Consider the following 15,328-nt stretch of genomic DNA (forward strand, 5'->3'; position numbering starts at 1 on the left):
TTCACTAATATTTGCTTAAAGACCTACAATATACTGTGTCTCTATAGAAACTTGGAGGAATTGATTCATTGGCTAAATGTATCATGATTTCTAGAGTCTTATCAGTAGAATGTCAGAGAAAGTGGGCCAATTATGGTTGGATTTCTATAACACTTAGGTGATTTTGTTGACAATATTGGAAATGGCTTGGATCATCATAATAGCATACTAGAATGTCTGGGCAGTTTTCTTAGGGGCCCTGAGATTTTAGATATGACCCTCTGATGAAGAGGGGTGACACTAGAGATGGAGACATGTCTCAAGATTCCAGCTTTATTACAATTGAGCTGTCAAGCTGGGTTTGAGAAAAAGCTATGGCATCAATAGATGACCTCCTCAAGGTCTTTCTATGTGTGCTCAGGGGATAGGATTCAATCCTTGATCTGGCCTTAATGTGTTGTAAATTCCATGTACACACTGGTATCAGTTAAGGATTTCTTGGGCCTCTGGGAAGTGGGGGTGACTTTTTTCTGTGTGAAAATCCAATGATCCAACTGTGCGTATGTCACCTCCTGTGGGTCTTCTGTTTCACGGTCCTGCATAAAAGGGAGATGATGAGTGAGGATGTGTACATATTCGTGGGGACTAGGAATAAATGGGACTGCATTGAAGAGGATGGGCTGATGAGGACCTACCTCCCTATTCACCATTTTGTCCACCTCAGGCTCTCTGTCCATTATAGCAGCATCTGTAGGGGATAGAAGTTGTATAAACACCTGGTATAGCACTTATGGATCTTCATTTCATATACAGACACCAAGATGCAGACAGAAGCAGTGGATGCCTAAGATTACTCATCTGCCCAAAAGCAGAGTCAGAAATTCCACCTCTCTAAAGTTCAAAGACCCATCCTAATAAAGGATCCCAATTTCTATCCTGTTGATTCTCTCTCCTCATTTCTGTCTTATATAGATTCTTCTCCTGGATATCAGTGGCTGCACTGGATGTGAGGATACACTGGAGAATTAGGTAATGGTATGCAGACAGAGAGGAGGTGCAGAGCACCAATGTTCTCTCTAGAAAGCACTAGCTCTGTAGGTCCTGCCTTGAAGCAAGCATCAGCCTGCCAGTGTGGAACACACACTTTCTCACTCTCATCCCAGCTCCCCACTTTGCCCAGCTAGCACTGGCCTGTTATTCCCAAGACTTACTCTTTTTAGCAGGGCACCAGTGATGAATGAGGAAGAAAAGAAGGATAGCAAGGAAGATGATGGCCACCAAAGACCCAGTCAGAACAGGCAGATGTTTGGAGTTACCTGGAGGAAGATGTGAATCCAATAATAAGCAAATCATAACAACTGTCTTTCATTAAGTGTCTCCCATTTATTGACTGTTAGGTAAATGCATAAACATCTCTACCTCCACCACACCCTTGAATCAAACAATTTAAATTCTCCAATAAAAGGAAAAAGTGAAATCAAGGTCAAAGTAAGTTGAGTTGCTTTATGTCTTAGCCAGAAAATAATGCCAAGAGGTGTGAGCCTAGGGCTTCAGAATGCAATGTGTTTACTCTTTGTGGGCTCATGAGTCTTATATTAGGTTGATGCTCTGCTGATGAAGCAGAGGGAAAAGACAATCCTTTCTACTAGCTATTGCTCAACATATTTTGTTGTTGTCCATTTTTTGCCCCAAGAAAACCAGTCCTTTTGGGAACTAGGAGGAAAGTTGACCAGCAGGAAGTTCTGCCTCCTATCTCTAAGATCTGAAGTAACTGAAAAGAATATTGGTATTCACCTCCAAGGAATCTATCTATATCTCCACATATGATTGGAAGTGAGGGTGAGGTAGAGGTTTTTTGGTGAGAGGACTGGAATGGGGCAAAATTTATGCCATGTATAGATCACTTTCTCTGTTCCAGGACCTGTGTTGTGTGTGTGTGTGTGGGGTTATGCTTTCACACTTTTGGCCTGACCTCATTCTCACAGAAAGCCCAAAAAAGAAGAGAGTTAGCCTAATTTTATTGTGGATAAAATAGTGGATCAAAGAGGTAATCATACCGAAGTAGAACAATGATTTGAAGCCAAGTGTCTTTATCTTCCTGGTATCTGATTATACTAGGTGCCTTCATTTGCACCTCCCTGCATACTTTCTTTCTCTTCTGCCAATTATGAATTTACATGTTTTGAAAATAATTGTCAGAAAGTAATGAATGAGCCTTAGACCAAGCAACTAGGAAAAATCAGACCCAGTAGAACCTTTCTCCAAATGATTCTACCTAAACAACAGATCTTATATCCATCAACTTCATTCAGTTCGTGTCCAAGTTAGCACCATATTGTGCTAGGAGGTGGCAATTGTCTCTTACATAGTCTCCTGGCTCAAAGCTATGCAGCTTACAATTCATTCTTTTCATATAAGTCAGTATTAACCATATATGGTTTCCTAGTAAACCATGATATGACTTCCAATGGCAGTGAACATACAACACAATCTCTTTGTTTATACTTAGTTCTCTTATATAATCTGTATCCTCTCTATCTTTCTACATTCATCTTGTAATTCTCTCCGACTCACTCACAGAATTTCAGGTATAGACTTTTCCTTGGACATAACATTGTTCTCACTTTGGTAACTGCAAGACTCTTGGAATATTCTTCCATCAATCTTCAAAGAGTTAAATACTTCTTGTCATTAAGGTCACAAAATAAATATTGCCTGATGAGTGAGAGATTCTCTGCCACTCATGCTAAATTGTCCACTAAACATTATATATCACTTTATTTTAAATTTCCTGCATAGATGTTTCACAATTTATCATTCATTCATCCATTCGTGCATTCATTTTTCTGCCCTCCCACTTAACTATACTGCAATATCACCTTTCCAAGAGCAGAGGGCAAATTCATCTTGTCTGCTATTTGTCTTAGGCAGAAAAATGCATCCCCCTTTGTAGCCGCCCCTGATGCAGGAAGGGTTAATAATCACTGGAAAGGGCTTGCCAATAAACTGTGACCCAGAGGTGAGAAGGCCTGTCAGCCAATGATGGGTAAGATCTCCAGGGAGAGGCAACCTAAGCCAGGCGTGGTCACCTCGGGGCACAGATGGAGACACAATATCGATATTGGGAGCAGGAGGGGCCGTTGCCTAGGATGCCTTGCCTGCTCTGAGATAAAAATATACGAGCACAGCAAAAACATAGTAATATCAAAACAGAGGCCGAGGGAGGGCTCCTTGAGAAATCACTAAGAATTCTTGGCATTCGCTAATTATTTCATCCAGAACACCTGTGTACGTTTAACAGATGTAAGCTATGTATATATTGAAATGCTGGTTATAATAAACTCAGAGTGACCATCAGCCCTCTCCGCATCTATCCTGATGTGTACATTGGATTGCGACACTGACACCCTTCCCAAAATGTCCATGTCCCAATCCCCATAACCTGTGATTATGTTATATTACATGACAAGGAGGAGGTAAAGTTGCAAATCGAATTGTTTGATAATCAGTTGACTTTAAAATAGGGAGATGATCCTGGATTATTTGAATGGGCCCAAAGTAAGCACAAGGGTCCTTAAAAGAGAAGGAAAGAGACAGAAGAAGAGCATCAGAGAAAGAGATGTGATGAAGGAAGGAGGGTCAGAATGATTTGATGTGAGGTAAACTTGATCAATCATTGTTAGTTTTGAAGATGAAGGAAGATGACCACAAGTCAAGGAATGTGAGCAGCCTCTAGAAAGTGGGAAAGACAAGATAATGGATTCTCCCCTAGATCCTGCAGAAGGACTTCAGACCAGCTACCATCTTGATTTTAGCCAAGTGAGACCAATTTCAGACTCCTGACCTCCAGAACTGTAAGACAATTTAAAAAATGATGGTGTTTTAATCCACCAAGCTTGTGGAAATTTGTTATAGCAGCAATAGGAAGTAAATACGCATTGCATATCCAGCACATGGAACGGTACTTGACTGAATAAATTAATGAAGGAGTAATATATGTAGGTGAACTCAGTTCTCTTGCTGCAAGGCTCTTGCTCTACTGAGTACATCAAGGTTGCATCTTAACAGACAAGAACTCACTTCTGTTAGAACTGACAAAACCACCAGCTTCTCCCTTCCGTTCCCTCCCTCAAGTCCTCATGATTCTCATCTCCAGTTAGGAATGAGGACAGAATAAGTGTGACCTTAAGTTTATCCTTATCTTAGTGGCAGAAAATTAGAGATTTAAGAGTCCTCATTTATCTCTACATTGACCCAAGCCCCTTCTGCTGTTGTATAGTCTAGGGATCAGAGAGGGAAGGTGTCAAGGCCAAGATCACAGAGCTGGAAGGTGGCTGAGTCAACACTCCAACTCAAAGCTTCTCTCTCCCAGGTTTCCACAAAGATAAGAAGGATCCTTTACTCACCAGTATTGGAGCTTTGTTCAGTGGGTAGAAGCCAGCTACTTGAAGAGTTTCCTAGAAAACAGGACAGGAGAGAGATGGGGAAATGAAGCTTCCCATCCTCTACCCTACCGAAGCTCCTTTGTCTTCTAACGCTGAGCTCCTGGGAGTCCTGGGATCACCTTCCTGTATCCATAGGGACTTGACTCCCTCCCTTCAAGTTGCAGAGAGGGAGCAGAAGTTGATGATGACAGGTACCTGTACTCAAAATGAGTCTCTTACCTTGCAGTAAAGGCTTCTGTGCCACCTGGGAAATCACTCTGTGAGTGAGAAACCAGGAGGGGCTTCTGAGAAATGGATAATAGGGAGAGGATGATGCAACCTCTGATCTCCCAAAACGACCTGGTTGCTCCTCTTCCTAACTCTGCCCTGACCCCTTTCTCCATCTGCCTGGATGCATAGACCTTCCCAATGTGGGCATGCATGCAAGATATGAGGGAGGACCTTGGAGGTGCATTCTCAGTTTCTTTTTTCCTTCCTCTTTATTTATCTATGCTTCTTTCTCTCAGAATTACTAAGCATCCCCTAATTATCAGCAGGACACCCCTCAGATATGGCTTTAAAATTTAGTCTGAGTCACAAGACACAGGGCAAATTTGGAGCTTCCTCACCTATGACAGAAAGGTACAGCAGGTCACTTGGGTCTGACCACACAGAGGGAGAGTTATTGAAAGAGCCGTAGCATCTATAGGTCCCGTTGTGGGCTGGGGTCACAGGGCCCAGAGGGAAGATGGCCTGGAATGCACCATTGTGGCTCTGCCCTCCAGCAAGCCAGAATTCATGGGCCTCCTCATCCCTGGATAAATGGTACACATCAAATGAGCTCTCAGAGCTGCAGAACAAGGTCACATTCTCTCCTAACCTCACCATGGGGCTCAGCTGGGCTAAGAGAGAAGGTTTCTTGTAGAGGCCTGGGAGAAAAAGAGACAGTTTAGTTAGAGAGGCTCTTCTTCCTTAACACATGAAGGACCTGAACTGAGAATTCACTCTCCCTGTTCTCATGACTTCTCTTTCTCTCCCTTTCCCTCTCATGTCTATCTCTATCCTTCTACTTTCTCTGTTTATTGCTCTCTCTCTATGTCTCTGACCTTGCCTCTCTCCTATTTGGTTTCCTTTTTGTATTTTTTTTTACTCTCTCTGTCTCTCCTTGGATTTGTTTGTTTGATCTTTATCTTTTTCTTGCATTCTGAGTCTCTGTTTCTGTCTTGACCCTATCTTTTTGCATCTACCTATGTATCTAGGTATCTTTATCTATCTATCTACCTATCTATCTATCTATCTATCTATCTATCTATCTATCTATCTATCTATCTCTCATCTATCTATCTATCTATCTACCTATCTATCTTCATCTCCATGACCAGCTCTGCTTCTTTGTCTCTCTAATTCGCTTTTGGAATCTATCATCCACCCCTACATCACCATTTTTCTCTATCTTTGTATCTCCTACTCAGGTCTCTGCTTTTTAGGGTTTTTATCTCCCCCTTCCCATCCCCTTTTCTTTTTCTCCACCTCTTTTTTTTATGTGTCTCTGAGTTAGTGTCTGTCTCTCTGTTTCTTCCATCCCTCTGGCCCATTCTGTGTGTGTATGTCTGTGCACATGTACACATGTGTTTCTATGTCTCTGCTTTTTCACTGACTCTGCTTTCTCTCTGACTGCATCTCTCTGTGGGCTTTTGACATCAGTAATCCTGCAACATCGAAGTGACCTTGGAACATGTGCCTGAGAAACTTCAAGAACTCATAAAACACACAATATATAGTGGCTGGTGGCTCCTTCACCCAGGACTATGGTATTCTGGGGCACATTGTGGCTTAACCACATGGAATTAAGTCATGTCGGAGTAAAAAGAGCATCTATGGGTGCTACATGGGAAGAGGACACAGGACTCATGGGGAATCAGTCTGAGACAGGTCAGCTTGGCCCTGAAATGTGAGTCAGGTATGTGGTGTGCCTTTGGGTTCTCCTGGTAGTGAAGAGAATATGGAGTTAAAATGGAACTTCTAAACGTTCCCAGGTCTCTGAACAAACTCAGAGAGGAAGGGCACCCTCCCTTTGATATGTGCATATCTGTCTGTATCTCTTCCTTTACTCTATCTCCATTTATGACTCCCCTGTCTTTGTCCCTATATCTTTCCTTTATATTGTAACAAATGCTCTATATTGTTTCTCCTCTTTCACTGTCTCTCTTGGTGTAGTTGTCACCAAGTCTGTCTCTCTTCATAAGAAGCCAATTTTCATCCCCTTCATCACCACCTGGAGCTTTTAAGTCCTGGAACATCCCACCTGCATCCAAAAGAGGACAGGGGGCAGGTCTGGAAACTCTCACCTGTGATCTTGATGTTCAGTGGGTCACTGGGTGTCGACCACTCATAGGAGGAGTAATTGATAGAACCAAAGCATCTGTAGGTCCCCGCATGGGCTATCGTCACAGGACCCAAGAAGAAGGTGGCTTGGGAGCCCCCATCATGGAACTGCCCAACAAGGTGTAAGGGGCTCTCCATTACCCCCTCTCTGTGAAGAATGAAGCTGTCAAACACGATCTCTGAGCAACACTTCAGGGTCACATTTTGTCCTGATTGCACCAGGGGACTCGGCTGGGCCAAGAGGGAAGGTTTTCTGTAGACTCCTACAAATGTAGATGTTGTGAGTTTAGAAGAAGCCATCCTTTCTCGCCTCATCCCATGGAACTTGGAATGAGTGAGAATTTCTCCTCATATCTGTCTTTCTCTTTCCTCTTTATGTCCTTTTCTATCCGAATGCCCCCTTCTGTCTCTTTCTCTCCTTTTCTCTATTTCTCTGTCTCTAGCAACATCAGACTCAATTCCCACTGCAAAGTCTTTGGCGCTTTTGCTGTTTTTATCTGTTTCCTAGAGACCTCTTTCCTGCTTTCTGTGGTGGGGATGGGAGAGTGACTACCATGGGTTGCATTTCCGGTCTCTCTTATCAGCTCGGCCATGCTTTTTTTGATAAGTTGGAATTCCTGATAGGAGATAAGAATTAAGCAGTAAGGCAGGGACCTCCCAGTGTCCACCCATCTTGTGCCTGAGGGAAAGGGACACATCTGCCATGTCTGTGCCTTCTCCATGGTCCCAGCTTCCATGGAGTGCTCCCTGAGTCTGGCTCCATGAACACTGGCTCCTCCCTGTGATACTGCAGTCTCGTGGTGGCATCACTAGACTGTCCTTACCTATCGTTAGGTAGGCTCACTTCTCCTTTTGGGCTTCCTAATTCATCCTTCACCTGGGTATCTGTATTGCTTACCTATTGCTGCTGTAACAAATTTCCACAAATGTGGTGTCTGAAAAGGACACAAATATATTATCTTATAGTTCTTGATGTCAGAAGCCCAACACGGGTCTCACTGGGCTAAAATTAAGGTGTTGATAGGGCTGTGTTCATTATGAAGATCAAGGGGTGAACCGGTTTCTGTGCCTTTTTGGGTTTAAAGAAGCAACCTGAATGCCTTGTTCCCTTCCTCCATCCTCAAATCCAGCGATTGCTGGTGGAGTCTTTCTCATGCTGCAAGACTGTCCTGCTTCCTTCATTCTCTTATACGGACACTTATGATGACCTTGAGCCCACCCAGATAATCCAGGATGATCTTCCCATCTCAAGGTCACCTGATTAACAACCTTAATTCCATCTTCAATGTTAATTTTCCTTGGATTGCAGCATAACATATTGGTAGATTTGCAGTATTAAGATGTAGACATCATTGAGGGGTCATTATTCTACCCACCACAGCACCCCAGTCCGTGTATTAAATCCTGTTTTATCTAAAATACTTTGAGTGGTTCTTGTAGTTCTAACTGGACCCTGACTGACACCCCCATGAGGAAATTCTGGGGTTAGGAATATTGGGACAGTGAATAGCCACTCTGGATAAGAGCTCTCTGACCTGTGACCACAATCATCAGGGGGTCACTGGGTGCTGACCACACAGAGGGGGAGTGCCTGTAAGAACCATGACATCTGTAGATTCCTGCATATTCTGGGGTCACAGGGCCCATGAGGAAGTTGTTCCGGAATGTTTTGCCCTGGAGCTCAGGGATGTGGGCTCCATCATCCTTGTCCAGTCTGAATGTGTCAAACCCAAGAAGAGAGTGACACTGAAGATTCACATGCTGTCCTTGAGGAACCACAGGGCTTGGCCAGGCAGATAGGGAGGGCTTGTCCTGACCACCTAGGGTAGAAAGAGGCACAGCCTTAGAGGAGAAAATGGGGACCTCCTCCCCTCCATGTGCTCAGAAGTTCCTCCTCCTTCCCCATAGTTCTAAGGCTCCTTTCCAAACCTGGGGGTACTCAGAGCTACGTGAAGACTCCCCAGCACCACATAGACATGGCAGCTTCCTACAATATGTATTGACTGAGAATTTTGAGCAAGTACTGAATAAAAGACTCTTACTAGATGTTGATGATGAAAAAATGTTAATGTAAAAGAAGACAAAATAGACAGTGAATAGAAGAAAACCTATGTGAATGAAGTCACATCAGCTAACACATGAAGCACATTAAACCATTGATCCTGCAACAGAACATTCTGGAATTTCAGGGGGTCATGGCATACAGTTCTCCCACCTCTTCTGATAGAAGGATGGCAGCACCACTCTGCAGCCCTGCATTTCCCTCATGGAAATGCTGGAGAACTTGAGTTATCATCTTGTCCTCAGAGGGTCTGTCATTCCTGGCACTGCTTCCTTCCCTTACTCTACAGACGACACCATTTTATCTCCAGACACGCCAGCCCTGAGCACCACAGTCTCCTCCAGGAGCCCGTAGAGCCTGGTTCAACTAAGAGGAAGAGTCTGGGGAGAGTTTATAGACAAGAATTGGGGCCAGGTTTCCAAGGGAACCCATTTTCTGGTTCACAAGAGATTTACCCACAAGGCTTACAGAAGTCAAACCATCACCCAATGTCCTATGCCTCCTGCCCTCCTGTTACAGGAAATATTTGGGATGGGTGGCAACCCAAGATTTGGAGAGAGGACTCACCCATTTGTGCCCAGATCCTCTGGACCAAGAAGAACTCTGGAAAGAAAGACTCATATTGGACGGTCCATCTCCACACAAGACCTGGCCTCCCACTCCTGCCCTTGCCTGGCCTAGGAGCCCCACCAGTGAGGCCCGTGCTCGGCAGAAGATAAACTCAGCCAAAAATGCCCACCTCTCCCCACATGCACAGGGTGCTCTACTGTGGAGAGACACAGACTTCCAGGCCAATATTTCCACCATAGTGTTCAAGCCCCTTTGTTCCCTTCCAGGACTCACCAAGACACACCAGGCTGATGATCATGGGCGACATGGCGTAGCTTCTGCGGAACAGGAGGCAGCGACCCAGCAAAGCTGATGAGTACACAGGATGTTGCAAGAAGAGCCAAGCTCATGTAACTTATAATTTGACCACAGTGTGGAAGGATGACGCACACAGGCTCTTCTGACCCTACATATGGCAGAGGCGGGGGCCAGGTTGAGGGCGTAATCGAGCTTCCTGGAAAATGTTCAGACTAGAACTGTCACTTCAGAGCATTTAATAGGGTCAGACTTGAAATAAAATCTTAGACCCAGTCCCTCCTAGGCTGAATGATCAAATTCCGTACTTCGATTAAAGGCCTCTGACGTATTTTTGTCGTTTGTATGTGAACTTCAAACTCTTCATGTGTGTTAGATATCTAACATATCTAATAGATATTATTAACATTATACCAATTGTAACACATAAATCAAAATGTATTTCCACACTGATATTTCTAGTATTGAAGCAGTGCCAGTTAAAAATGATTGAATTTCTCAGTCGAAGGTTTATGCACTTATCTGGAATCGCAGAGTTCCACTTTGTTTCCAATAAACACAATGTAAATTTTGGATATTGCAGTTTTATCTGGAATTCATCTTATGTCCCAAGAATCCAAACTCATTGCTCTCTCTCTCTCTCTTTTTCTCTAACTTTAAATTATATAAGAATATATAAATATCCATTAACACAGTACTATAGAAAATAAACTTTCCAACAGCCAATTATGAATGTTAGAAAAAACTTGATAATATATACCAACTTGAAAACCATTGCAATAACCAATCAAATTTACCCATGTGTTTTTGCCTTCATTCTGTTCCTTGTTTGACCCTTACAGCTTCTGAAATTTGCATAAATGTTTCCATTATGTATCATAAATAGAGTTCTATATCATTCATGCTTGTAAAACTTGTAATTTTTATAAGTTGTATGTGTGTGTTTATACACGCACACACCTATGCACCCACACTCGTAGTCATTACAAATGAAAAAAATATAAACTTTGAATCTTACTATTTTGTTCTCACATTTATATTGCTGACACATATACTGATTTTTATAGCTCCATTTCATTCTTTTGGATTTCTGTATACTATTCCTTGCATGACTATATCAACATAGACTTATCCATTCTTCTTTTTATAGGCAATTTTGTCGTTTCAGTGTTTCCCTGTTATGACTCATGTCTTTCTGATTACTTCTGTATTTAATCCCTTGCATGCATATACAGGATTAAGTGGCATATCTAGCTAGAAGTGAAATTATTGGGTTTTGGAACAAGTTGATGTTCAACTTTAATAGATAGTGCAAAATACTTCCAATATGAGCAAAAAATCACCAGAGGAAGAATGTTTATGAATTTTATTCCTTTTTGCAGGGAACAATCTTTTGGTTTCATATGTTTTTCTCTGTCATGTATGTATGTATGCACACATATGTACATGCATGTATGTATTTTTGTTTATTATCATTCACTTCTTTGCTTCAACTTACTTTTGAATTCATTTACTCTTTTGAAAAATGTCTTAAAGTGAGCTTCAGATCTTTCTCTAAACCTTTCTTCTCAACACAGTCATTTGAAGCTTAAAGTCCCTTACAGCACTGTTTTATCTGGATCACTCATCATTTGATATGGCAAGTGCTCATTTTCACTAAGTATGACATATTTTCTTTTTCTTTTTTGATTCTTTATTCCTTTTTTTATTGTGATAATATTGGTTTATAACGTTATGTAAATTTCATGTGTACTTCATTATATAAGGCAATTTATGTGTAGATTACAACATATTCACCACCCAAAGACTAGTTACAATCCATCACCACACACATGTGCCTAATCACCCCTTTTGTCCTCCTTCCTTCCTCCTCCCCTCTGGTAACCACCAATTCAGTCTCTGTTTCTAGGTGTTAGTTTGTCGTTGTTTTTGTCTTCTACTTATGAGTGAGATCATATGGTATCTGACTTTCTCCCCTGACTTATTTCACTTAGCATAATGCCCTCAAGGTCCAAGTATGTTGTCACAAATGGCTGGATTTCATCCTTTCTTATGGCTGAGTAATATTCTATTGTGTATATATACAGCGTCTTCCTTATCCATTAAGTATTAAATTTTTTATGCTTTCCTTTGCAATGTTTTTCTCTGACCCATTGGTAATTTAGATGTGTGTTCACTAATTTCCAAATATCTGATGACTTGTCAGCTAGTTCTTGATCAAATATTTCTATTTTAATTCAGCTGTTGCTGTAAATCATATTCTCTATGATTCATTATTTTAAAATTGATCTTGCTGAATGTTCCAAGGGCACTAGACAGGACTGTGGATTAGGACATTTTAGGGTGGAAGGTTTTCTAAATATCATTTAGGTAAAAAGGGTTGAACTGCTTTTCACATCTTTTATATCCTTTCTGATTTTCTGTCTACTTGGTCTCTCACCTTCCTAGAGGGGAGTGCTGATATCTCTAGCTATAATTTGGATGTGATCAATTCTGCTCTCCATTCTGTCTTTGTTTTAATGTATTTTGAGGTTCCAAATTTAGGTGCATATGCATTTGGAATGGTTACATCCTTTTTTGAACCTGCTCTATCATTATGAAGCACTAATTTTCTATCTCCATCTTTCCAAGTTTTAGAGTTTGTGTGGATAAAATCTTCCATTATTTTAGTTTTAAAAGTTTTCTTGAGGTATCCTTTACATATCATAAAATTAACCTGTTTTACAAACACAGTTCACTGACTATTAGTACTATGTTTAGAGTTGTACATCATACCACTACCTAATGTCATTCTTTTACACTCTACTTATCAATGTCGTCTTAATTGAAGTAGACTTCATGCAGACAGCACATGATTGGGTTTTGGTAAGAAATATTTCACAATTCCACACAAATATACTCCTTTTAGTAGTCTTTTTTTTTTTTTGAAATTCAAGTTTCCAACTAGTGTGATCAATCTTTTGCCTCAATAACTTAATTTAATATTTATTGTAGAACGAAGTTTCTGGGAACAATTTTCTTAATCTTTAGTTGACTGAGAAATATTTAATTTCATCTTTATTGCTAAAAACTCTTTTTTGGGTTATAGAACTCTTGGATGAAATATTTTCTTTCAGTACTTTAAAAATGTTGATCCGTTGACTTCCCACTTTCATAGTTTCCAATGAAAAACATGCTATCATTCTTAATTTCTTACTTTATATACAATGTGATTTCCCCTCACCTCTGGCTGCTTTTAAGATTTCTGTGTTCTTCAACCATTTGAATGAGATTTATTTTGAGCAGTGTTCTTTATGTTTTTACTTCTTCAGAGTCATCACAAAACTGGATAAGTTAGTTTATATTTGTTATCAAATATGAACAAATTTGGGCCATTATATCTTCAGATATTTTTCTGTCTTCTCCTCCTATCTTTGTACACATATGCAACACCAATCCAATTACACATATATAACACCACATACTTATAGCCCATGGGTCACTGCAGCTCTGTTCATTTGTTCTGATACTTTTTTCTATTTGTTTTTCATTTTGGAAAGTTCCTATTGCTATATTTTCAATTTTACTAAACGTTTACCCTGTAATGTCTAATCTGCTATTAATGTGATGCACTGAATTATTTTGTTTTTTCACTTTTGATATCCTTTGCATAGAATTTCCTAATTGCTTCTTTATTATACTTAAAAGTTTATTTTGAAACATTATATTGTATTTTCTCTTTAATGCTGAAACATATTTATAATATCCATAATAAAATTTCTCTATTGAAATTGCCAGTTTCGTGATTTTTTAAATTTATGGATTTCCTTATATTGTATCATCTTTCTCCTGCATATTTACACATTTCCCAGTTTCTTGAACGTCTAGCAATTTTTGATTGGAATGAGAACATTATGAATGTTATTTGTTGAGTACTGGATTTTGGTGTCTTCTTCTAAAGAGTGTTACGTCCTTTTGGCATGCAGTCAGATACCCTGCAGAGCAGCTTCAGTTCTTAGAAGTCTTCATATTTCCAATTCCCAAATATTCTTTTACCAGAAATGTAGAGTTTCACTCTATGCTTGTGTGGCTTTTACTGGTCAACAGACTCAATTGATCCCTTATGCAGACATCTGGAAGCTCCTCCTCAAGTTCTATTGGTTATAAAATTCTATATTCTTTAGCTGTCCTGTGCTCTGAACTCCATCTCCTCTGTACAGGAGACCACTATATCTTGTTTGAGATTCTCCTCCTACACTGTAGTCTAGAACTGCATCCAAGCAGGTAACCTGTACTCAGTTCACTTGTCTTCATTATCTTGGTATCATACTCATGTCCTGGCAGTTGTCCTACATCCAAAATTCAGTGCCACAGGGACAGTCTCATGGTGGAAAGTAGAGGTTTCTCTTGTCCTCATCCAGCATCAATTTTAGGCAGTATCTATGTGCCTGGGCTTTGAGGGTGGGGCTCGCTCAGTGTTTCTGTCCCTCTTCCCCATGGCAGCCAGACTCAAACTTGTGTGTTTTCCTAAACTTGTGGAAATCCCTATTCCTCAGTTAGAAGTTGCAAATCATGTGTCCTACACTGCCCCTAGGGGAAGAGGGTTCCTAAAAGTTTACCCTTCTTCCAGCCACAATGGGTCATTACTTGGGATCTGAGGTCGACAGTTTTTGCTGAACCTCCCCCAGTGGATTAAGGCTTTTACTAGTATGTGAGAAAAGGATCTGAGCAGGGGATGAAATTTTAAGTCCTACATAGCGACAGCTAATCATGTTGGCACCATCAGACCTCCATTTAATTCAGTTGTATAGCATCCAAAAAATCAAGATGGATTGTGGCAGGTGATGCTGGACCACCAAAAACTTAATCATATTTCCAAATGTGGCTATTATTATGGGTGGATATATTTAATAGATATATTTGTTGGATCTATTTATTACAACACAATTTTTATTTAGTCATTGATTTGGTGAATGTTATTTCAAAAATACATCAGAAAGAGTGATCAGAAATATATACATTCACTTGATAAAGACAACAGTACGCATGCACCATCATGCCCAGAGCTTTGCTCACCCAGAGTCTTCTGTTACAGTATAGTCTGAAGGGACCATAATCATCTTGGTATCTATAGACCATTACTCTGGTGTGCTCTACCGATAACATGATTTTAATTGGACTTGAGGAACAGGAAGTAACAAGTTCTCTGAATCCTGTGATGAGATAATGTGCTGCAGATTATAGAATTTTGACATAACTATAAATATTTTGTAACCTACAATGTCAGTGAAACTTATGGGGCTCTTCTCTGATTCATGGAAGTATCCTCTACCAGGTAACGGAAAAAATTTTAATCCTTGCATCTACCACAAAATAATAGGTAGAATGCTGTATTAGAAGGTTTATTTGGGTCTTGGAGACAGTAAATTATGCACAGAGGAATATTGATAACATATTTATCTGTTGATGTCAGCTAGATTATGTCTTCAGCTAAAAGCTAATAAACATACAAGGGGCTCCTTGTGGAGCAGCCATGATGAAAAATGAGTCTCTGCAGGGAACCAAACAGCATGAATGTCTTCTCACCAAGGATGCTCTAACTTTCGCTGCTGTTGAATGTCCAAATTAAATAACA

The 15,328-nt window shown here is 40.6% G+C and overlaps 1 protein-coding gene across 1 annotated transcript; it reads right to left on the reverse strand.

The window, feature by feature from the left end:
* Positions 1 to 225: 225 nt before the first annotated feature.
* LOC124250868 (killer cell immunoglobulin-like receptor 3DL3) lies at positions 226 to 9,753 on the reverse strand. Its single transcript, XM_046683136.1, has 9 exons — positions 9,694 to 9,753; positions 9,418 to 9,453; positions 8,324 to 8,608; positions 6,752 to 7,051; positions 5,033 to 5,332; positions 4,386 to 4,436; positions 1,191 to 1,295; positions 675 to 727; positions 226 to 575 (listed from the first exon to the last, which is right to left on the reverse strand). Exons 1-9 carry the CDS (start codon positions 9,725 to 9,727, stop codon positions 429 to 431), a joined length of 1,311 nt encoding a protein of 436 aa, XP_046539092.1. The 5' UTR covers positions 9,728 to 9,753; the 3' UTR covers positions 226 to 428.
* Between the last annotated feature and the right edge of the window lie 5,575 nt (positions 9,754 to 15,328).

Source organism: Equus quagga, chromosome 13 (assembly GCF_021613505.1).
Source record: "Equus quagga isolate Etosha38 chromosome 13, UCLA_HA_Equagga_1.0, whole genome shotgun sequence".
Lineage (NCBI taxonomy): Eukaryota > Metazoa > Chordata > Mammalia > Perissodactyla > Equidae > Equus > Equus quagga.